Source organism: Bufo gargarizans, chromosome 8 (genome assembly GCF_014858855.1).
Source record: "Bufo gargarizans isolate SCDJY-AF-19 chromosome 8, ASM1485885v1, whole genome shotgun sequence".
Lineage (NCBI taxonomy): Eukaryota > Metazoa > Chordata > Amphibia > Anura > Bufonidae > Bufo > Bufo gargarizans.
This window is the reverse complement of record NC_058087.1, coordinates 145,321,803-145,347,754: the sequence shown is the minus strand read 5'-3', so window position 1 is coordinate 145,347,754 and position 25,952 is coordinate 145,321,803. Positions and strand designations below refer to the sequence as shown.

The 25,952-nt window shown below is 42.6% G+C and overlaps 1 protein-coding gene across 2 annotated transcripts in view; it reads right to left on the bottom strand.

Moving 5' to 3' along the window:
- Window positions 1–21,378: 21,378 nt before the first annotated feature.
- The window catches only part of TNFRSF17 (TNF receptor superfamily member 17), a 43,773-nt gene continuing 39,199 nt past the window's right edge, over window positions 21,379–25,952 (bottom strand). For both annotated transcript variants that reach the window (XM_044304828.1, XM_044304829.1), the window contains one exon: window positions 21,379–22,879. In XM_044304828.1, coding sequence (XP_044160763.1) covers window positions 22,602–22,879 — 278 coding nt within the window. In that variant the 3' untranslated portion in view covers window positions 21,379–22,601. The remainder of the gene's footprint in view (window positions 22,880–25,952) is intronic.

Genomic DNA, 25,952 nt, shown 5'->3' with positions numbered 1-25,952 from the left:
CGACGCATGGCAGCAGGAGGGAAAGAGGGAGCCCGTGCCCACGGGTCGGATCAGCAGCGCTAGCACGGACTACAGGGCTAACAACCGGTTTATTGTTCTCTGAATAGACCTAGATAAATTTGCCCAAAGCACTGCACTTATCAGTGTAAGGTGTGATGCTCTAATTGAGTTCCTCATCGCCTTCTCTCTCTGGCCACAGAAATGGTCTAACTGAGAAGTCAAGCGAGGCTGTCTGCCGTGCTAAAAGTCCAAACAAAAAGGAAGTTAAGAACCAGGACAGGAAGTAGTATACATGGAGTGACTTCAAAAAATTCCATCCAGAAAACCATCCACAGTTTTTTTTTTGTGTCAAAACCCCCCCCCAAATAACCTACAATATTCACATGTAGGCTGTTAATATGTGAGAAAAAAAAATGATGGTAGTGTCCCTTTAAGATCATGATAGTACATTTATTTGCAACCTGAGTGGTAACAATTAATGTATGACTCACTTTGTGTTTCGAGAATCTGCACAGCCGCCTTCATCAGGATACAATCTTGTTTGGTCAGTGTTACATTCAATGTGTAACCTGCCAGTGATGAATCAAGTGTCAAGTTTTAGAAATGCTCTGAAATTCCTGGTGCACCTAATGGACAATAAGATCTGTGGCTGCCTATTTTAAAGGGCTGGAGAACCACAAAAATTCATGCCTACCCAGAACTTTCTGCAAACTTTGTTAAGAACTGCAGTTTATCATGATATAAATTCAATACAATATTGCAAGACGCAGGACCATAGAGCAAAAAGTACAGCTGCACCATGACCAGGAGTTTAGGACCACCTAAGGTGTGAATTCCAGCAGGCTGTGACGGCAAAGAACAGCCTGCCGAAATTCCCTGGATCTGGCACTGTCGGATGCAGGCGGAATGTCATATTCTGAACCTCCACTGCCTGACATGACCTGCGCCTGTTTACCCATGTGGATCCTACACTGCTGACCCTGACCTCGTACTCATTCCTATATTACAGGTACGCCGCCAGCCCTGATCTCAGCCTGTCCCCGACTACAATTCTGCCTGACCCCCTCAGTGCCCTGCATCAGTGTTTCTGACCCACCAGCTCTTAACCACACAGAGACTGCACCAAGAGATAGCGGCCTGGTGCCGTCCCTGCAGCGAAGTCCAGATCCCTGTATGGGGTTTAATGGTAAAAACCTTGATACTGCCAGGAGGCATTAGCTCTAAACTAAATCTGTTGGTTAGCACAGCGGTTCCACACTCACTGCTGTAACAGTAGTCTGTATAAGTGGCATTACAATTTAAAAGTTGGTATATCCTGCTACATTCTTATGACGGTAGACAGTGTTTTCTATAGTCTGCATTCTAAAGTGAAATGGAAAACTGTGGAATTTCCAGAAAAAGCTTTGGGAGAGGGCACACTAGAAAATAAAAATTGGCATGGGCTCATCATAGTGTTAAAACAGCCCCGGTGACATGCTATCAATGCCCTAGACAGCCTGCAGTTCACATCACAACCACCGGGTGGCCACAAGAACACAATGATTTGCAGTTTACAATGGGACACTATCTTTCACGGACACCCATATGTCGGAGGTGTCCTTATAATATGTATATCCCGGCATATACTTTAAACAGAGGCTCTAAACCTCATGTGAACAGAATCCTACTTGCAATGGCATAGTGTCTGTGCTGCTATCCTTTTATGTTACAGAGTAGTTTGCATGATTAGTTTGTCGCTTCTGCAATTCCTTTAGCTACAGCATTGTGGATGTCTACTAGTTTAGGGATTGTTTACTTTGGGACTAGGCTTCTGTTTATCATTTCCATTGTTCGGCTCCGTGACAGGAGTCAGATGCCCGGATCCATCAGATGTTGGGGAGCAATAGCACCCAACAGATTCCACGGACAGTAATTGGGTCTGTCGTGCCCGTTTTTTCTCTAGATAAAACAGAGAAGAAGATTTAGCCCTAATGGAGCCTCCAGCATATATGTGAGCCCACCCTGTTGTCAAGGGGTCAGTCAGTTTTCAGTATATAGAAAGATGCAATACTTTCTATATTGTTTCTATATGAAAACAACACTGTAAACCACTGAAAGCACATTAACGTGTAATAACAAAGTCTTATCATTTAAGCAAAGATTTTTAAATTTGCAGTATAAAAGGAGTTTTTCAAGCTCTTGATGTTGATGACCTAGCCTCCGGTGCTGGAAGTAGCGCTGTGATTGGAACAGGAAGCACAGCTCCGTTCAAAGTGTAGTGGCCGTACCAGGTTACTGCAGTTCAGCTCCCATTCATTTCAATGGTAACTAAGCTGTAGTAACCAAGCATGACCACTACACTTTGAATGCTGCTGCGCTTCCTGTTCCAAGTGCTAGTTATAGGCATGGGTGGCTGTAGGGAACAGCTGATTGATGGGGGTGCAAGGTGTCAGACCCTCGCCGATTGGATATTAATGATCTATTCTGAGCATGGGTCATCAATATTACTAGATGCACATCCCCTTTAAAGGCTTTGTTAGCTTTTTACTATTGATGACCTATCCTCAGGATAGGTCATTAAGATCAGATTGGCATTGGGTCTGACTCCCGTTCAACTATTTGAAGAGAAGGCAGCGCTCATATGAGTGCTGTCTTCTCTGCTCTGTTTACCTGCTCTCCGCAGAAATTGCAGTGGGGAGCGGGTGAAATTACAAGTATGGCGTCCCCATTCACTCCGCTACATTCTCTTCAAACAGCTGGTCAACAGGGGTGCCAGGAGTCGGACCCCCGCCGATCTGATATTGATGACCTATCCTGAGGGTCGGTCATCAATAGTAAAAAGCAGACAACCCCTTTAAGAATAATAAGCCTCCCTACAAAACATCTTACAATATAAAGTAATAGAAGCTATATGCAATATAAATCACATAAAGAAGACAGCAAGCATGAAGTGAGATAAATAGTGTTAGCTGTACTACATTAACCCGCACGGGTGAGTCATGGGTTTTCTGTGGCTGTTATTTTAAAAGAAAAAGGAAAATAGGAAAGAAAAATATGAGCAAAACCAAGAACTCACTCAAGCAAGGAGATATGCAAAGCACTGAGTGTGAAACCTGGCCAAGGCTGTGCAAGCGCAGTATCACTGGAGCAGCAAGCATATCACCAATGGAAATTCTACAGTTTTGAACTATACTCATTTTAAGATGCTGCATATGATGTATGGTAACTGTAAGAAGCTACCTGAAATCATTGTGGATGGAAGGTATGTGTCCTTGCCTCGGTGAAGTAAGAGCCGGTATTTTATGTGTCAGCAGCAGCTATTGCTAATTGACACCGTGAGATTTAGCATGGCTGTCATAGCTAAACCGGGACGGCTATTACTGGGAGTAGTCAAAGTGCTGGGTGGGTGACTACTCCCCATGTTCCAGGCTGAGTTTTGCCAGGTGGGTGGATTTACCTCCCTCTGACAGTGGAGCTCAGGAGTCTGTGTGCTGTGAACTGAGGGCTGTGCTGGGATTTGAGGTTTGAGCCAGGCTGGAGGACTCAGGCCCCTCTGAAAGAGAACAGGCCGCCTATGGACTTGATGAGGCTGAACTGCTAACAGGGTGTGAATTAACCCCCAGGAGAAAAGGTGACTTATATTGTTTATGGACTTTCCTTGTGTGTGAACAAACACCAAGCCACCTGCGTTTTGTGATACACTTTATCTGCATTTTGTTATACACCAATGTGTGAATAAACACCGCTGTTTGATTCAAGAACTGTGTACTTTGCCTCTACACTGCATCCGCTAGTCCTAACTACCAGAGCAAATCCCCACATAACCAAGAGCAGTGATGTGTTTGTCACAATTTATTTTTTAACAAGTTCAAGAGGTGGATGAGATTAGACAAATATGGGGGCACATTTATTAAGACTGGCATTTTAGCCCCTTTGCTGGTGGTGGATCACTGAAGGTATGTAGAGGCGCCGGCTTCTACATAACTTCATCGTATTCACTGATGATTCTAAATGTAAGACCGCTTCGTTGCCGTCTTACATTTAGACCATTTTCTACTCCTAAACCAATGCCCCTTTTTTAGACCTGACGTGAGCGGCGAAGAAGTCGCAGATTCTGCCACAATATGGTGTGTGACAGAATCTGCGCCAGATAGATGCTACAAAAGTGGGGTAAATCTGTTCATAAATGACCCCCATAGTTCCTTTCCCGAAAAAAAGTGGGTTAGTCAGCACCTCCCAGTGTGCAGGTGCACGCTGCCATGGCAAAGACCTAGAGGGAAAAAAAAGGGATAGTGGATCCAGCATGCATGTGGATCCAACACTCCCTGAATTTTATGGCGGCCATTATGGTGCATAACAGGTAGTATTTAGTGTGAGGACCCGTCTAACAGAAATCGCCTTGAAGTACGGCAGACGGGCTCAAATGGTTTTGTACAAAATGCATTGGCCAAGCATCTCACTTTATAAATAAGCGTAGCATTAGCACTATCATTTTTGTCACTATGGCATTGTTGTACTTTATCTGATTTGCAGGGTGCTGATGCATTGTCTTTTTTCCCCATGGTTGCTTGCCCATTGCCTCAACTCCAAATAGATGCAGTGAAAACTATTTCAAACAAGTCGGCTGAACTAAGTCACATCTGACATACAAAAATGTAACTTAAAGAGATTTTCCAAGAGTACCTAGATGAGGATAGATTATCAATATCTGATCAGTAGGGATCCGACTACAGACCCCCATGCTGATCAGCTGTTTGAAAAGGCCGGGACACTACAGCTTCTTCCTAGACCAGGGATGTCACGTTCAGTGGCCACATAGCCTATGTGCAGCTCAGTTCAACTAAATGGATTTGGACTACAATGCCAAGTAAAACCATTGTACAAAGTATGGAGCTGTGTCTGGTATGCTGTGAGGAGGCCACATCACTAACTGGTGGACCCCCACCGGTCAGAAACTGCCCTATTTTGAGGATAGGTCATCAATATTGTATCCCCAGAAAACCCATTTAATTAATTTGATAGGACTAAACATGGATATGGGATATGCTTCAGATTTAATGTTTATATAGCCAGTGTCAGGCTGGTGCCACTGTAGACAGATCTGTGAAGCTTCCTATCTATATTACATCTGTTAATTGATCAGGTATAGCATGAAGTTTATTGCAGGGAATGGTCTGACAAGGAAAAATAATATTTATTGTCAACCGTTTAGTTAAAGAGGTCGGAGGCGGACTGGCCATAGACCCTACAGGGAAATTTCTCTGTGGGCCAATGCCCTGGGAGCTTCCAGAGCCCTTCTCACTGCTGCTGGCCAGGTATAGTGAGTGCCTTGCAATAGTATTTACCCCCCCCCCCCCCCTTTACTTTTTTGTTATTTTGTTACATTACAGCCTTAAGTTCAATGTTTTTTTTAATCTGAATTGTATGTGATGGATCAGAACACAATAGTCTAAGTTGGTGAAGTGAAATAAGAAAAATATATAAATAAAGCTATTGTTTAGAAATAGAAAACAGAAAACAGAAAATTGGCATGTGTGTATGTATTCACCCTCTGTTAGGAAGACCATAAAAAGCTCTGGTGCAACCAATTACCTTCAGAAGTCACATAATTAGTGAAATGATGTCCAACTGTGTGCAATCTAAGTGTCACATGATCTGTCATTACATATACACACCTTTTTTGAAAGGCCCCAGAGGCTGCAACACCTAAGCAAGAGGCATCACTAACCAAACACTGCAATGAAGACCAAGGAAATCTCCAAACAAGTAAGGGACAATGTTGTTGAGAAGTATAAGTCAGGGTTAGGTTATAAAAAAATATCCAAATCTTTGATGATGCCCAGGAGCACCAGCAAATCTATCATAACCAAATGGAAAGAACATGGCACAACAGCAAACCTGCCAAGAGACGTCCGCCCACCAAAACTCACAGAACGGGCAAGGAGGGCATTAATCAGAGAGGCAGCACAGAGACCTAAGGTAACCCTGGAGGAGCTGCAGAGTTCCACAGCAGAGACTGGAGTATCTGTACATAGGACGACAATAAGCCGTACGCTCCATAGTGTTGGGCTTTATGGCAGAGTGGCCAGAAGAAAGCCATTACTTTCAGCTAAAAACAAAAAGGCACGTTGTGAGTTTGCGAAAAGGCATGTGGGAGACTCCCAAAATGTATGGAGGAAGGTGCTCTGGTCTGATGAGACTGAAATTGAACTTTTCAGCCATCAAAGAAAACGCTATGTCTGGAGCAAACCCAACGCATCACATGACCCAAAGAACACCATCCCCACAGTCAAACATGGTGGTGGCAGCATCATGCTGGGGGGATGGGAAACTGGTCAGAGTTGAGGGAAAGATGGACGGTGCTAAATACAGGGATATTCTTGAGCAAAACCTGTACCACTCTGTGCATGATTTGAGGCTAGGACGGAGGTTTATCTTCAAGCAGGACAATGACCCCAAACACACTGCTAAAGCAACACCTGAGTGGTTTAAGGGGAAACATGTAAATGTGTTGGAATGTACTACTAGTCAAAGCCCAGATCTCAATCCAATAGAAAATCTGTGGTCAGACTTAAAGATTGCTGTTCACAAGCGCAAACCATCCAACTTGAAGAAGCTGGAGCAGTTTTGCAAGGAGGAATGGGCAAAAATCCCAGTGGTAAGATGTGGCAAGCTCATAGAGACTTATCCAAAGCGACTTGGAGCTGTGATTGCCGCAAAAGGTGTATCTGCAAAGTATTGACTTTAGGGGGGTGAATAGTTATGCACATTGACTTTTTCTGTTATTTTGTCCCATTTGTTGTTTGCTTCACAATAAAAATAAAAATAAACATCTTCAAAGTTGTGGACATGTTCTATAAATTAAATTATGCAAATCCTCAAACAATCCATGTTGATTCCAGGTTGTGAGGCACCAAAATATGAAAAAAGTCAAAGGGGGTGAATACTTTTGCAAGGCACTGTATATAAGGATCTGATGCTCTCAGCATTATTTAATACTAGGCACATCAGGTACTTATTCACCTGACCAGCAGCCGCAGGTGCCCTCCTGAATTCAACTGCACCAGCGTCCTCAGTATGGTGATAGGGCATTATTTTATGCTGCACTATGGTATTTGATTTTACTGGGGAGGTATTTGGTGCTTCACTACAGTATTGCAGGCTCTACCTACTTCTGTTGTCCCTGCCTACTTGTGGCTTGTATTGTCCCTGACTACAACACGGGGCCACTTTTAGGTTTTTGCCAGGGCCACTTTAAGTTCCCAGTCCACCCCTGATAGAGGTTGTCTGTTTTGGACAATCCCTTTTTGCAAGAATGGTACCACAAAATTGGAGGGGTATTGCCATCTTGGACATATATGGCATATTCACAGGATATGCCATACTTGTCTGATTGATGTGGGTCACACCCCTGAGATCCTCATCTATCTCCAGAGCAGAAGGGTCTTGATCCTCATCCTGCCTCGTGAGTCCGTCTCTGGGGACCTCCGTTCTGAAAGTTGGTGGGGATCCAAGAGGTCGGACCCTTATCTAAAAATTTTAAAATAAGTTCTTTATTTAAGAAAACAAAATGTGTACAGACATCCAGTTACTGGATTGCAATAGCATATAAAATACAGAAGTATGGTTAAATTGCATATCGTGTGTTAACTATTATGTGTCTTGGGTAGGCGAGAGTGATAGAAAAATATCATAGCGTAACATATCAAATTCCCTGAGAGCCTTAGTGGAGGGACATCCACAGAGAACGTGGGAAACAGAGGCAATAATCTGTCAATACATATTAAATACAAACAAGCAGACAGAAACACAGCAGGGGGGTAGACGAAAGTAGAGGAGACGGGAGGGAAGGGAAAGTAAGGGCTCGTTCACACGAACGCGTGAAGCCCGTGCCCGTGCTGTGGACCGCAAATTGCGGTCCGCAATGCTGCTGCAGAACCTCCTAATACACACCTCAGCTGCTGCAGAACCTCCTAATACACCTCAGCTGCTGCTGAACCTCCTAATACACACCTCAGCTGCTGCATAACTTCCTAATATACACCACAGCTGCTGTAGAACCTCCTAATACACACCAGCTGCTGCAGAACATCATAATACACATCTCAGCTGCTACAGAACCCCATAACACACCTTGGCTGCTGCAGAACCTCCTACTACACACCTCAGCTGCTGCAGAACCTCCTAATACCTCAGCTCCTGCAAATCCTCCTAATATACACCTCATCTGCTGCAGAACCTCATAATCTGAGAACATATAAGGCTTTGATCACATCGGTGTGGGGGCCTCATTCGCAGATCAGGTCATAAATGCTGGACACAATTTCATAGCAGTTTTAAAAAGGCTCAGGCTTTTGCCAAAACTAGTCACTGATGATGCTATTATGCCTTAAATAAACGTCTCTTCATCTCATCAAGAAAGTGAGTGCCGGTCCTTATTCGCTATATACAATTTCATAGCCGCCAGATCTGATCATAGTCAGCGGATCCGTCAGGTGTTGTCCATGAAGTGCCAGATCCGGAACTGCAGTGATTGTGGTTGTTGTGCTCCTATGACGGCAGAACAGCGACTGTCACCAGCACAGATGTGAACAAATAGACACCTCAGAAGCTGCAGAACATTATAATACACAAGGGAACTACAAATCTCATCATCACCAGATTGTTATTATTGGAAATTAGTGGGCAATACAGGTCCTTCTAAAAAAATTAGCATATTGTGATAAAGTTCATTATTTTCTGTAATGTACTGATAAACATTATACTTTCATATATTTTAGATTCATTACACACAACTGAAGTAGTTCAAGCCTTTTATTGTTTTAATATTGATGATTTTGGCATACAGTTCATGAAAACCCAAATTTCCTATCTAAAAAAAATAGCATATTTCATCCGACCAATAAAAGAAAAGTGTTTTTAATACAAAAAAAGTCAACCTTCAAATAATTATGTTCAGTTATGCACTCAATACTTGGTCGGGAATCCTTTTGCAGAAATGACTGCTTCAATGCGGCGTGGCATGGAGGCAATCAGCCTGTGGCACTGCTGAGGTGTCATGGAGGCCCAGGATGCTTCGATAGCGGCCTTAAGCTCATCCAGAGTGTTGGGTCTTGCGTCTCTCAACTTTCTCTTCCCAATATCCCACAGATTCTCTATGGGGTTCAGGTCAGGAGAGTTGGCAGGCCAATTGAGCACAGTAATACCATGGTCAGTAAACCATTTACCAGTGGTTTTGGCACTGTGAGCAGGTGCCAGGTCGTGCTGAAAAATGAAATCTTCATCTCCATAAAGCTTTTCAGCAGATGGAAGCATGAAGTGCTCCAAAATCTCCTGATAGCTAGCTGCATTGACCCTGCCCTTGATAAAACACAGTGGACCAACACCAGCAGCTGACATGGCACCCCAGACCATCACTGACTGTGGGTACTTGACACTGGACTTCAGGCATTTTGGCATTTCCCTCTCCCCAGTCTTCCTCCAGCCTCTGGCACCTTGATTTCTGAATGACATGCAAAATTTGCTTTCATCCGAAAAAAGTACTTTGGACCACTGAGCAACAGTCCAGTGCTGCTTCTCTGTAGCCCAGGTCAGGCGCTTCTGCCGCTGTTTCTGGTTCAAAAGTGGCTTGACCTGGGGAATGCGGCACCTGTAGCCCATTTCCTGCACACGCCTGTACACGGTGGCTCTGGATGTTTCTACTGCAGACTCAGTCCACTGCTTCCGCAGGTCCCCAAGGTCTGGAATCGGTCCTTCTCCACAATCTTCCTCAGGGTCCGGTCACCTCTTCTCGTTGTGCAGCGTTTTCTGCCACACTTTTTCCTTCCCACAGACTTCCCACTGAGGTGCCTTGATACAGCACTCTGGGAACAGCCTATTCGTTCAGAAATTTCTTTCTGTGTCTTACCCTCTTGCTTGAGGGTGTCAATGATGGCCTTCTGGACAGCAGTCAGGTCGGCAGTCTTACCCATGATAGCGGTTTTGAGTAATGAACCAGGCTGGGAGTTTTTAAAAGCCTCAGGAATCTTTTGCAGGTGTTTAGAGTTAATTAGTTGATTCAGATGATTAGGTTAATAGCTCGTTTAGAGAACCTTTTCATGATATGCTAATTTTTTTAGATAGGAATTTGGGGTTTTCATGAGCTGTATGCCAAAATCATCAGTATTAAAACAATAAAAGGCTTGAAGTACTTCAGTTGGTGTGTAATGAATCTAAAATATATGAAAGTCTAATGTTTATCAGTACATTACAGAAAATAATGAACTTTATCACAATATGCTAATTTTTTTAGAAGGACCTGTACAGGCAGAGGTAAAAGTGGAGAGAACTAAAACTCCCAGCACGTCAAGGCTGTTATTATTCCATATTACACAGAGACAGTATACGGCCTGGTTCACATCACCGTTTAGTTTTCCGCACTTCTGATCGGTCAGAAGAACAGACAAATAATGAAAAAAATTGATCCTCTATTTCCAGCATCAGTTCTGCACATTCTGCATCCGTTTGAGCCACTTCTATCTGAGATCCGTTATTTTAAATGGAAAAAAGTCCTGCACGCAAAACGGAAAACTAAACGGTGATGTGAACCCAGCATTAGAAGAGAGAACTACAACTGCCAGCATGTCCAGATTATTATAGGGCCTCATCCAGTTTTAATAGGTGAGAGCTTTAAAAGGAAATAACTATAACCCCCCAGTATGGCCAGACTTATTATGGGGCATCAGTATACATTACAGAGAGGGGGTATAAGAGTAAATTACAACTCCCAGCTTTACCAGACTGTACTAGAGCATAAATTGAGATTACATGGAGAGGGATATAATAGGACAGAACAACAACTCCCAGTATTACCAGACTGTACTAGGGCATAAGTTGAAATTACATGGAGGGGGATATAATAGAACAGAACTACAACTCCCAGGTTTTGTAGGATGTTATATGGGTTATCCCAGGACACCACTAACCTCTCCTCCAGGCACCACACAGGATCTCTGCCCCCTCACATCTCACAAGTCTTTCACCAGTCCTCTGCACTGGCCACTTGATAATGACATCACCAAAGGTCCTTCCGACTTCGCTGCTCTGCTTGGCTTCCTGCACTGGTCACATGGTGATGATGACATTGCCAAAGGTCCTTCTCCACGTACTATATTCTCCTCTCACAGGTAGCTAGATATTTAAGTGTAATTATTGAGCGTGGCCCATTCTCCACTGCGGGACCCATTCCTCCAGGGGTCCCATAGCAGCTATGCGCTCTGTGTCTCTATTGGAGATATGCCACTGGTCCTGACCAAGTTTTCACCTCCAGTAGAAGAGGACAGGGCCGACTCTCGCCCTGGGCCCCATAGCAGTCGCATGGTCTGCCGCTATCGTAGTTACGCCCTTGGCTGCAAGTCTTTTGGGGTATGTCTCTACCAGCTTTGCATATCTAGCTCAGTCAGATTGGATGGAGAGCATCTGTGAACAGCAAGGTTTAAGTCTTGTCACAGATTCTCAATGGGATTTAGGTCTGGACTGTGACTGGGCCATTCTAACACATAATTATGCTTTGATCTAAACCATTCCATTGTAGCTATGACTATGTTTAGGGTCGTTGTCCTGTTGGAAGATGAATCTCCACTCCAGTCTCAAGTCTTTTGCAGCCTCTACCAGGTTTTTCTCCCGGATTGCCTTGTATTTAGGTCAATCCATCTTCCCATCAACTCTGACCAACTTCCCTGTCCCTGCTGAAGAAAAGCATCCCCACAGCATGATGTCACCACCACCATGTTTCACGGATGATGTGTAGTGTTTCTGCCACACACAGCGTTTTGCATTTAGGCTAAAAAGTTCAACTTTTATGTCATCTGACCAGAGCACCTTCCTCCACATGTTTGCTGTGTACCCTGCATGGCTTGTGGCAAACTGCAAGCCGGACCTCTTATGGCTTGCTTTCAACAATGGCTTTCTTCTTGCTACTCTTCCATAAAGGCCAGATTTGTGGAGTACACGACTAATGGTTGTCCTATAGACAGATTCTCCCACCTGAGCTGTGAATCTCTGCAGCCTCTCCAGAGTGACCATGGGCCTCTTGGCTGCTTTTCTTATTAGTGCTGTCCTTGCCTGGGCTGTCAGTTTAGTTGGACGGCCATGTTTTGGTAGGTTTGCAGTTGTGCCTTGCTCCTTACATTTTCGGATGATGGATTGAACAGTGCACCATGAGATTTTCGGAGCTTTGGATATTTTTTATAACCTAACCCTGATTTACACTTCTCCACAACTTAATCAGTGACCTGTCTGGTGTGTTCCTTGGTTTTCATGATGCTGTTTGATCACTAATGTTCTCTAACAAACCCCTGAGCCCTTTACAGAACAGCTGTAGTTATAGTGATAATAATTTACACACAGGTGGACTCTATTTACTAAGTAGGTAACTTCTGAAGGCAATTGGTCACACTTGATTTTATTTAAGGGTATCAGAATGTGTAACTAGGTTAAAGGTACAGTAACGGACATTGAGGAACAGGCTATGCATGTGAGGTGTGGCACTGCATGTATCTGGTGTAGCTGTGCGGAGCTGAGAGACAGTAGGACAGTTTTACTAATCCTGTAGATTACGGAAAGTTTACACATCCTAATATTCAGGCCGATTATCGTGGGCGAACGTTCCTGTGAACGTATCTAAGGTGCAGCCGATCACCTAATGAACGAGCGAAACATTGTTCATGCAGCCACCTGAATCATCATATCTGAGCAGCAAATCGTGCTGCCTAAACAGTTATCTGCTGCCCGTACATGTATGGAGCTGGAGCAATGTGCGAACATGGCGCCCGCTAGCACGTGCAACGGGCGTCATGGCTGGAAGATCTCTGCTGTTCTACAGAGCAGAGACCTGCAGGTAATTACCGTGACTGGCAATAATGCCGATCGCGGTAATTAAATACTTTAGATGCCGTGATCAAGTGAGATCACGGCACCTAAATGCACAAAAACGTGTGGCCTATTCGGGCATCGGTAGTTGGGCTGAACACTCTCAGCCTTGCTGATAAGGCTGAAAATGTTTATGCTACAATTCTTATTTTGGCCACCAGATGGCAGGCCAGGATGAGAAATTAGCAAAGTTGACTGTAAATGGCAAACATAAAATCCCTGATAAACCAAAATTAAAAATTAAAAAAATATAATTAATAAACTCATATATGAGGCACAAAATGATTACAATTTTTTTAAAAAAATGTTAAAAAATATATAAAAAATAAATAAAAGTTTAAATCACCCCCCTTTACGTATAATTAAAAAATAAAAACCTAAATAACAATATATATAAACATCATGGGTGTCACCGTGACTGAAAACGTCCATACTATTAAAATAGAAAAAAAATTCCAATACGGCGAATGACGTAACGGAAAAAAGGGTCATTTTTTCATTGCTTCTCTTACCCAAAAAAAGTAATACATTTTTTTCAAAAAGTCACACACGCTCCAAAATGGTATATATAAACAGTACAGATTGTTCTGCAAAAAATGAGCCCCTAAACAGCTCAGTAGACATTAGTAAAAAAAAAAATTATGGGGGTCAGAATATGGTTTTTCTCAGAGTTAAAATTTATTATTACACTATTTAGACATAAAAAACCTATACATATGTGGTATCGTACTGACCCAGAGAATGAAGGGCTAGGGTCAGTTTTGCCGTAAATGAAAACCATAAAACAGTGGAGGGATTGCATTTTTTTTCCAATTCCACCCCATTTTGAATTTTTTTCGCGCTTCCCACTACATTTTATGCCATGATTAATGGTGGCATTAAAAAGTACAACTTGTCCCTCAAAGAATAAGCCTTCATACAGCTAAACGCAAAAACGAAAAAACCTCCGGACCAGTTATGGGACGGGGAATCCTGTAGAGCAGGGCTGGCCAACCTGCAGCTCTCCAGCTATTTTAAAACTACAATTCCCCCCATTCCCTGCTGTAGGCTGTCTGGGCATGCTGGGAGTTGTAGTTTAGCAACAGCTTTTGCCTCACAGGCTGATTTTAATTAGCATGAGTATATAGTTTGCTCTGCATGCATGTTGGTACTTGTAGTCCCTGGATTCAATGGAGGCCATTTTGGCACCACAGAGATATAAACCACCATACTAAGGGGCCCAGTATGCATGTGGAACCTACACCTCCTGAACTTCATGGTCGCTGTCATGGCACATAACAGGTGAACTTAGTGTTAGGTTCCCATCTTATAGAGATCGCCTTGACGTGCGGCAGACGGGCTCAAATATTTTCATACAAAATATATTTGCCAAGCATCTCTAATTTATTAGCATAGCATTTGCAATGTAATATGTCTTTGAACTTTATTTGGTTGTTCTATTTGTGTTTTCAGCCATAGCGACGTGCACCTGTGCATTGGGATGTGCTGACTAACCCCTTTTTCCTTGGGAGTTGTAGTTTTGCAACAGCTGGAGAGCCGCAGGTTGGCTATCCCTGCTGTAGAGCATTGTAAGATTATAAGCTGTTGTGCTGCACTGTAGACTAGCCTGCACCATGCACCCAAACAATTGTTCTTGTTTTTTTAGGGTTATAACAGGTAAGGTGTGACAGTTTAGTTGTGCCCGCCAGTAGATAAATTACCACACTTTCCTCCTGCATCCATTGGAGGGCGGCGTGCTGTACAGCACAAGGACTGGGTGTATGTAAATTTATTGTATGTTCCCAGCATTTGTCGTCGTGTTCATTGCCACATTTAAAGGGGTTCTCCAGGAATAAAAAAAAAATAATGAAAATACTTAAATATTACTTTATTATAAATATATTCAGAAATACCTTTCATTACTTAGAATGGCTTGTTTTGTCTAGGGAGAAATCATTAGGAGAAATAAAATGGCCACCTTCCTATTAGTACACACAAAACCTGTCCTAATCACACAGGAGGACAATTTACTTCACAACAAGAGCTGCCTCATCCTCCTCTCTGCTCTGCTTGTCAGAAATCATGATGCTGAATACAGGTGAAACTCTGTGGAAATGGGGATGATGAGGAGACACGAGAGGAGGGTGAGGTGTGGCTAATGATCAGCAGCTCTTGTATGCAGTCTCCATTACCACAGTCTGTCCTGTCCGTCCTCTCTGTACTTCATGTCTCCTCATGAACTAGAGATTCCCCAGAGATTCAGCTAAAGTTATTATCATCTGTATTCAGGATCATAATACCTGACAAGCAGAGCAGAGAGGAGGATGAGGCAGCTCTTTACCTCAGTGTTGTAAAGTAACTTGTCCTGTTGTGTGATTAGGACAGGTTTTGTGTCAACCAATGGATGGGACAGCGGCCATTTTGTTTCCCCTGATGATTGCTCCCCAGACAAAACGAGCCATTTTAACTAATGAATGGTATTTGAGAATATATTTATTATAAAGTAATATTTAAGTATTTTCATTTTCTTAATTCCTGGAAAACCCCTTTGAGTAAAATACTGTTTTGGCAAAAGCTGGTGTTGGGGTTGCTTTCCTCGTTCATCACTCCACTGTATCCTGGGGAGCCCACCCCGGTACACGGCTTACACAGGGCCAGATACTTTTGTCTTACTTTATACCACCTATTGTTGTTGTTGAGACACAATTTTACTCCAGAACTGTGGCACAATTTTGCCACAAGCAAGCATAGCCTGATCCCTTTTCTGTTAAACCACCCCCTTTTTTGGGCTAGGCACATACAAAAAATATCTGGATGCACTCACATTGGTAAATGTGGGCCAGTGTGAAACATACAGATGAGTGGCTGACTAGACTCACCCCGGGCACCCCCTCCAGCTAAAGGAGGGTTCACACTGTCATTAGGGAATTCCATTATAGGTTCCATTATAACAGAGTTATAATAGAATTCTAGGACGGAATGCAAAACAGAAGCCATTAAGAAGCATTCTGTTTTGCTCCGTCCTAATACGATACATGTCTATGGGGCCAAATAACGGTTTGTTTCCGTTATACATGACGGGAAAATAGTCCTGTTGACTCCATAGACATGTATTAGGTCAGAGCAAAACGGAATGCTATTCTGTCCTAGAATTCCGTTATAACTACGTTATAAACGGAATGCATAACAGAATACCCTTACGCCAGTGCGAACCCGCCCTTAATTGTAATGTTCAAGATTGTGCCTGTCGGTGCCAGAGAATAAAGTCAGTAAAGTCAGTTCTGGTTCTAGCCTAGGGAAACGGTACATTCATCAATACAGAAAGGTATTTATTGATAACATGTTATCCATATATATTTACTTACAAAAATTGTAGCTTATAAATTACATGATCAATAAACATAAAGCTGAAAAAGAGACATTGGTCAGTAAGTCATGTATACTAGTTACATAAACTAAAAGTAAAAAGGCACAAAATGTATAGCATAATATCTAGATTAGGGTCATTGATGGACTGAGCAGTATATCAGTGTTAGGGGACCAGACACCAACCTCAAACACTCAGTTATTACTTAAGTACTCAGTTGAGTGCACTGCATAAGGGGGCATTCAGACGACCATATAAGTTTTGCAGATCCGCAAAACATGGATACCTGTCATGTGCGTTCCCACTGCCTATTGCGAACAAGAATAGAACATGCTCTTTATTTGTTTAAATTAATGGGACTACACCCGTTCTGCAAAATTGCGGAACGGATGCGGACCCATTCATACGGTCGTGTGAATGAGCCCTGTGGTGTTTCGCTCTGGTAGACAGGATTAGCGGACGCTGTATAGAGGCAACAACAAGTTATTTGTATCAAACAGTTCAGTGTTTTATTAACACTTTAGGCAAGTGACAAAACAAGCAGTCATAATATAATCAAACAAAAAGTCACCTTGCAGTGTTGGTGGTAATTCACACCATGCGGCAATTCTGCCTCAAAGAGTCCTTGAGCATAGCAGCACCAACCTGTTTTCACGCCAAACAGGTAGCAAGCCTTCATCCAGACACAAGGCTCCCAGATCCCAACACAGAGACCTGGCTTCTGAGCCCTGCTGCCTATTTAAGGACAGCCAGGTGCTGCTTAAAATCCGGTCCGGTATTTGACCTCACCTGGCTGTAAATCAGCCCAGCAGCACATGATGGGAGGAAAATACCTGTTTTCCCAGACCAATCCTCTCACTATGTCACAGCCCTTAAAGGGAACCTGTCACCATGAAAATGTAGTGTAAACTGCAGGCAGGAGGAGCTGTGCACATTGATACATAGTTTTATGGAAAAAGATTCAGTAAAAGTTATAATTTATCCATTTAAATTCCTGATCATTCTGGGCTTTGAAGTCCAGGAGGCGGTCCTATCAGTGATTGACAGCCATCTCTGTATACACAATCACTTGATGTCAAAGCCTAGAATGATCTGGGATTTTATGAATAAATTACTCATTTTAATTAATTTTTCCCACATAGATATATATCAATGTTCTCAGTTTCTCCTTCTGTATATAGTTACATAGTTAGTAAGGTTGAAAAAATACACCAAGTTCAACCAAGGGATGGATGGGGATTGGAATTTTGGGGAAGGGGAGTGAAACCCAGACTTCTACACATTTTGATAAGCATTAATGTTAAGAATTTCATCTACCGGGTAAGCCTTTTTAAACTTGACCACATCCTGCCCATTATCAGTTTCGTTGCTCTTCTTTGAACTTTACAAGCTCCAGGGCATCCTTTCTGTGATCTGGTACCCAGAATTGAATAGCATATTCCAGATGAGGCCACACCAAAAAGTGGTAATAATACAGGGTTAGGCTACTTTCACACTTGCGGCAGAGTGATCCGGCGCCGGAACTGCCTGCTGGATCCAGCAAAACGTATGCCAACTGATGGCATTAGTAAGACTGATCAGGATCCTGATCAGTCTTAAAAATGCCTGATCAGTCAAAAAAATGCATTGAAATGCCAGATCCGTCTTTCCGGTGCCATCCGGCAAAACGGATCCAGCAGGATCCGGCATTTATTTTTTCCACTTTTTTTTTTTCGGTCTACGCATGCGCAGACCGGAAGGACGGATCCGGCATTCCGGTATTTTGAATGCCGGATCTGGCACTAATACATTCTATGGGAAAAAATGCCGACCCTAGCATTCAGGCAAGTCTTCAGTTTTTTTCGCCGGAGATAAAATCATAGCATGCTACGGTTTTCTCTTTTGCCTGATCAGTCAAAATGACTGAACGGAAGACATTCTGATGCATCCTGAACGGATTACTCTCCATTCAGAATGCATGGGGATAAAACTGATCAGTTCTTTTCCGTCATTGAGCCCTTTTGACGGCACTCAGTGCCGGAAAAGAAAAACGCTAGTGTGAAAGTACCCTTAAAATACCCATTTAGTAGCTCCACCTCCCCATTGCCATTATTTAGGGGACCGGCATATATTTAAATATTTTTTTGACATTTATTTTGTTCTCGTGGGCCACCTGGCATTAATTTTGTATTCTTGCATATTTTATCAATTTTTACAGATTTTATTAAGCTTTCAAAGGCTACAGATGACTCCTCAAATATGCATTTTGTATTTTTTAAATGCAGTTTTTTTTTTGTTGTTTATTGCCCTTTTTACGGCAGCTATAAACCATGTGAGGTTTAATTTTAGTTGTTAATACCTGTTACCCAGAATAATAAATTTTGCTGTATCATTACCCAATGTAGCTTTAAGGGTTCATTCAGACGGCCGTATGCTGTCCGCAAAAATGTGGATCCCTTTTTTTTCCGGACAGTTCAGCATGTCCGCAAAAAAACTGATTGCATTCCGTTTTTTGCTGATCCATAGACTTCAATAGGGCCATGTCCTGATTTTCACTGACAAGTATAGGACTTTTTTTCATTTTTTGGCTGAGCTGTGCAATGGAAGAAAAAGGCCCCATAGAAGTGAATGGGACAGCATCTAATCCGCAAAAAAATGGATCCCCATTTTTGCGGACAGCATACGGCCGTCTGAATGAGCCCTAACCCAGAGGTGTTTTTGTTTTTGCATTTTCGTTTTGTACTCCCTGCCTCTTTTTCCACTTAGGCTACTTTCACACTTGCGTTCGGGGCTCTGTTTGTGAGTTCCGTTTGAAGGCTCTCACAAGCAGCCCCGAACGGATCCGTCCATCCCTAATGCATTCTGAGTGGATGCGGATCCGCTCAGAATGCATCAGTCTGGCACCGTTTGTCCTCCGCTCCGCTCAGCAGGCGGACACCCGAACGCTGCTTGCAGCGTTCGGGTATCCGCCTGGCCGTGCGGAGGCAAACGGATCCGTCCAGACTTACAATGTAAGTCAATGGGGACGGATCCGTTTGAAGTTGACACAATATGGCTCAATTTTCAAACGGATCCGTCCCCCATTGACTTTCAATGTAAGTCAAAACAGATCCGTTTGCATTATCATGAACAAAACAAACAATGCAAATGAAAACAGATCCGTTCTAAACGGATCTGAGCGTTTGCATTATAGGTGCGGATCCGTCTTTGCAGACGGATCCGCACCTAAACGCAGGTGTGAAAGTAGCCTTACATAGCCGTACAAGGACATTTTTTTTGCGGGACAAGTTGAACTTTCCAACACCACCATTTAATTTTGCATATAATATTGCATATAATATACTGGGGAGCAGGAAAAGAAATTCCAAATGGGGTGAAATTGGAAAAAAAGGAATTCTGCCACAGTTTTACCGTTTTTTTTTTATTTATGACGTTCGATGTGTGATAAAACTGGCCAGTTACTTTCATTCTACAGGTCAGTACGAATCCGGCGATACCTTATATGTATAGTTTTTCTTACGTTTTGATACTGTTAAAATAATAAAAAAAACTTGGAAAAAATCTGTTTAATTTTTTCTTCACCCTATTCTGACCTTTTTGTAATTATGTGTACGGAGCTGTGTGAGGGCTCTTTTTTTTTTTGGGGGGCGATCTGTACTTTTAATTGATTCCACTGTGCACGTGTGTGTACGACTTTTTAATCACTTTTTATTTCATTTGTGAATTTTTGTGGGAAATGAAGCGACCAATGGGTCATTTTGAAGTTTTTTTGTTTTGCTGTTTGGCGTATGGGGATGATTTTTTTTATAGTATCTGTCTTTTTGCTCGTGACAATACCCATTATGTGTATTTTTTTGTTTTATTTTTATTTTGGGGAAAGGGGGCGATTTGAATTTTTTACATCCACAGGTATGTTTTTCTGCAATACAATAGACTCCAGCTCCCCCATTTTGCCTGCAAGTCTTCTGGCATTTGTGAACATGCCTTTTCCGTTATTCTTTAATTTTCCACATTAAGTTCCCCGAATGTAAATTCTTGAGATTCTGTGGGCACCTTGGTTTTTATTGTTGGTTTGTAACATGCTTTGTTACCAGCAGCTCTCTTTATGTTTTTGGTACACCTATTGCTAGTCACCTCCATACTTTCCTCACTAACACCAGCCCCCACTAAATCCCTGCCATCCCCTCCTATATGCCACTCTCTATCTAACTAACCTATCTACCCCCATATTGGTATGACCACCCTCCCTCCACCCAAATCCTAGTTTCAATACTCCTTCAGCCATCTAACCCAGTGTTCCCCAACCAGTGTGCCTCCAGCTGTTGCAAAACTACAACTCCCAGTATGCCCGGACAGCCTTTGGTTGTTCGGGCATGCTGGGAGTTGTAGTTTTGCAACAGCCGGCGGCACACTGGTTGGGAAACACTGATCTAACCATTCTTTCCCCCAGTACAACTGCACCTGTTCCTATTGTAGTTAGGAACAGATTCTACAATAGAACAGGCTGCACATTAATGGGAAGAGTGCAGCTGACAGAAAATTCAGCCCAATTCTTCATGAACCCAAACCCTTCCGTCCTGAGCCACTAATTTTACTCGCTAAGGCTACTTTCACACTAGCGTTTTTGCTGGATCCGGCAGGGTTCAGCAAAAACGCTTCCGTTACTCATAATACAACCGTCTGCATCAGTTATAAACGGATCCGGTTGTATTATCTTTAACATAGCCAAGACGGATCCGTCATGAACTCCATTGAACGTTAATGCTGGACGGATCCGTTTTCTATTGTGTCAGAGTTATTCATTGACTTGCATTGTGGGTCATGACGGATCAATCTTGCTCCTCATCACCCGACGGAAAGAAAACCGCAGCCTGAACAGAATGCATTTTGGAGCATTAAGTTCTGTTCAGTTACGTGTTGTTCCCATTGACAATGAATGTGAACAAAACGGAAGAGTTTTTTTCCGGTATTGAGACCCAATGACGGGAATCACATTGAACATGGTGTCTAAGCTGAAGCTTCAAAGATCAGAATGAGCAGGAATTTAAATGAATGAAATACAAGTTATAATTAATCTTTTCCCACAGTGTGTATATTTATATATATATCAGCTCCTCCTGCTCTATAACATGCTGCCTGCGGAATATTTTTACATTTTCATGGTAACAGGTTCCCTTTAAGAAGTGGCAAATGGAAACCCCTGATAAATCAAATATATTCAAAGTTAGAAAGCTAGGAAGGGAATGTTAAAATAAAAATATAATGCATACCCTGTTGATATGCTGAAAGTCATGAATATTAATCAGGAGTGGGCCTTCACTTGAAGGGGTTGTCTGTCAGGATACTGGGTGTAAAATGATGTGAAAAAAATAAAAGAAGGATTACTCCGATCACTGATTCCCCACCACTGATGTTCTCCGCTTCCTGGTCCAGGCTCAACACACAGAAAACGGCTGGAGATGCCTACTCAGCCAATGACTGGCCACTGCTGTGACCCGCCTAAGCCAGTCATTGGCTGACCAGGCCATACCTCCCAACTTTTGAAAATTGCAAAGAGGGACAATATATGCCGATAACTCCAGCCCAAAGCATAATTACTGACTCAATTATGTCACAACTGCAGCGGCTGGGGATGGTTAGGTGAGTGTAAGTGCCTTTATTTTTTTACAGCATGTGGAGCCCCTGGGACAATTTGTTTCTTGCACTTCAATATCCATTTAAATATTAGCTTATAAATCATCTGTTCTGGTCTAATATACAGATAGAGAACCCATACAGATAGTTTAGTAGATTTGTTAATGCACATTTAAGCATTAATTTCTAAGATCAAAAAGAGGGACATTTAAGGATCAAAGAGGGACAGAGGGACTTGGGTCAAAAGAGGGACACTTAGGAGGCATGGAGCAGGCATCTCCTATTACTTCCTGTGTGTTGATCCCAGACCAGGAAACAGAGACCAGCAGAGACCCAAATGACGTCAATGGGGAATCAGTGAGGTGAGTAATGCTTCTTTCATTTTTAACAACATTTTGCCTCTTCCAGAAAGTTATTCTGCCCGACAATCCCTTTAAAGCAGGGACATAGCTAGGGGGACTACTGGGGCACGAGCCTTGATCCAGGATGAGGCACGGATGGGTGCTGTGAATTGTTATTTTGCCCTAGATGAAGTAAAGCCTAGCTACAGCTCTGTACAAAGGATGTGGATCATAACTGATGTGCGTTTCAGATCTTTATGTAAAAGATCGTAGTATGAGGTAACACATCACAAAATAGGCCTCCTGACAATGGTAGTCACATAGCTGTTATGTCGTAGCATATATACACATTCAACAGGCACAGAGCTCTTGGTGTCGTCTAGTGTCTCAATCAATGACAGAGAGATGTGAGATTATATTTCCACAAAAGCTTCACCCCTCACACCTGGGCCAGGATTAAGACAAGCAGATGTTTTTGTGGTGACGAGAATAGCAGCTCCTTCCTCTACCGCCGGCAAAGGAAACAGATAATCAGACAGAGCGTTGTCATAAATATTGGCACCCACTGGGTTGTCCACATCTTCGTTTTCTGCCACTGGTTTCTTTAGTTCATCACATGAGGCCTGTTCTAAATCTGCACCTTTAATCCTGATTTTAGTTGTAATCTTGCCACAGGCCTCGCCAAAAGTATCTGAAAACACAATTGTACATGGTAAGTATCTTAACCAAACATTTAGGTCTCTTTTACACAAGCAGATGCTGTGCGGGTAATCCGCTGCGTGTAAGAGTGCCAAGCCATGTTCTGGACAGCACAGACACGGAGCAGTAACATGACTGATAACTCTCCCTGCCTCTCTGTGATCTTCTTACTACAAAATCTCGGTGACAACTTTATCTCCCTGTGATTTTGTAGTAAAGAGATCACAGAGAGGCACCGAGCATTATCAATCATGTTAATGCTCCATGTCTCTGCTGTCGGGAACGGGGCTTGGCACTCTTTCCCGCCCTAACAAGAGCCTTTACAAAAGTAAATCATATAGTAAGAACATAGTAAAATATTCAGATTGGGACAACCTCTACTCTACGAGTGTCCCGATTGTTTACATAATTTTATGAAATTGGTCACACATGAGTAAATTGGAGAAGTACAACACAAGATAAAGTTTGAGAATTATGGTTTACTGTTTTATTAAAGGCAGCCATATGGGCCATAAAAACAATAGACTGGAAGGGACCTAATTGACTTCTATGGGAGATTTTTCTAAGAATGATCTGTGACCTGTAAAGAGGTCAGGCGGGAGTAGATAAGCTGTGACATCAACTATCGTGAATTAAAAATCTTGTTTATCTATATAGGGGTGATATCTGCCATTGTAATTGTGCCTGTGATGATAATGAGATGGTGTTAAAGATGTGTGAATTTTATTCAATATTTTGTATCTCTAGGACTGTAATGAGTTAACTTTTTCTTCTTCAAGTGCCTCCCACCCCCCTCTTTGTTTCAAGACTGGAGAAGAGAGGGGGGGGGGGGCAAAGCGCTGTGCTGTGGGAAGGGTCTGTTTTCTCATATTTGTACAGATGTCCCAAGGGAGGTGTATAGATTGTGGAGGAATGCATAAGCCAATCATATGACTTGATGATATATACATATTATTCACTGCCTATAGAGAAGCACCTGCTTGAAGTGTCACATATCACGTATGCAGTATTATTGTTAGAATAGACGCCATTACAAGATGGCCGACACTTAGATGTTTACTTTAGTTCACATTCCAAAGTGATACACAGTGCGCAGATGTTAGGATGTTATCTCTGTTTCTCTTATCTCTTCTTCCTTTTGAGCCAATGAAATAATGCCTGGGCCTCAGAAAGTACTGCCCTTTTCTGAAGATACATATACCGCTTACTTTCTGTAATAAATTAGAGATTGCTTTGACCAGCTTCTGTGTCAGTGTCCAGTCTCTCAACCACGCGTGGATATTAACCCCCTGGGGGTACATTGATTTGGAGCACCAGAGTGCATCTCAAATGCTCTAATTTAGGGCCACTTTAACAATGGCTACTGAAAAGTTAGTTGTAAAGAACAGGAAGTCTTGACATTTTGTAGGTCTTATGGTCAGTGAGAAAACTGCATGATTTTACGACTTTAAATATAGATATTAACATAGGGGGAAAAAAATCACCAAAAAGTAAAAAAGAAAAAAGAATAAGTGATTTAAACAGTAGGACATGTTTATAGTTGAGCAAATCAATTTGAATTAAAGTTGTTCAGAATAAGCACAACTCTAGCCATTTTCTGATGGCACATTCCCTTTAACCCCTTCACTACCGAGCCACTTTTCACCTTAAGGCCTCTTTCACACTAGCGTGTGCAGCCCGTGGTCGTGCTGTGGCCCGCAAAATGCGGGCCGCAATGCACGAGCACAGTCCGTGGGGCAGCCGCAGCAGATCGCGGACCCATTCACTTGATCCGGCCGTTGTGCAAAAAGTGCTTCTCCGTAGTGCTTCCGTAGAGTTCCGTTCCGTGGTTCCGTTCCGCACCATTCCGCATCTCCGGATTTGCGGACCCATGCAAGTGAATGCGTCCGCATCTGTGATGCGGAATGCCCACGGAACGGCGCCCGTGTATTGCGGACCGCAATACGGCAACGGGCCACACCCGCCAGTGTGAAAGAGGCCTTAATCCGAGGCCGATTTTTGCAAATCTGACATGTGTCACTTTATGTGGTAATAACTTTAAAACACTTTTACTTATCCAGGCCATTCTGAGACTGTTTTTTCATCACATGTTGTACTTCATGACAGTGGTAAAATGGAGTCAAAATTTTTTAATTTTTATTTATAAAAAAATACCAAATTTACCAAAAATTTAGCAAATTTTGCAAATTGTTCGCAGATTTTCCATTTTAATCAATTTTTTCCACTAACAAAGAAAGGGTTAACAGCCAAACAAAACTCATTATTGCCCTGATTCTGTAGTTTACAAAAACACCCCATATGTGGTCATAAACTGCTGTACAGGCAGACAGCATTGCGCAGAAGGAAAAGAACGCCATATGGTTTTTGGAAAGTAGATTTCACTGAGATAATTTTAAGCTGCCATGTCACATTTGAAGACCCCCTGATGCACCCCTAGAGTAAAATCTCCCAAAAAGTTACCCCATTTTAGAAAATACACCCATCAAGGTATTCAAAACTGATTTTACAAACTTTGTTAACCCTTTAGGTGTTTCACAAGAATTATTGGAAAATGGAGATGAAATTTCAGAATATCACTTTTTTGGCAGATTTTCCATTTTAATCAATTTTTTTTCCACTAACAAAGCAAGGGTTACCAGCCAAACAAAACTCAATATTTTTTGCCCTGATTCTGTTGTTTACAGAAACACCCCATATGTGGTCATAAACTGCTGTATGGGCACACGGCAGGGCGCAGAAAGAAAGGAACGCCATATGGTTTTTGGAAAGCAGATTTCACTGGGATAATTTTAAGATGCCATGTCACATTTGAAGACCCCCTAATGCACCCCTGGAGTAGAAACTCCCAAAAAAGACCCCATTTTGGAAACTACGGGACAAGGGTACTTTCACACTAGCGTTATTCTTTTCCGGCATTGAGCTCCGTCCTAGGGGCTCAATACCGGAAAAGAACTGATCAGTTTTATCCTAATGCATTCTGAATGGAGAGGAATCCATTCAGGATGCATCAGGATGTTTTGACTTTTCAGGACGGAGATAATACCGCAGCATGCTGCGGTTTTATC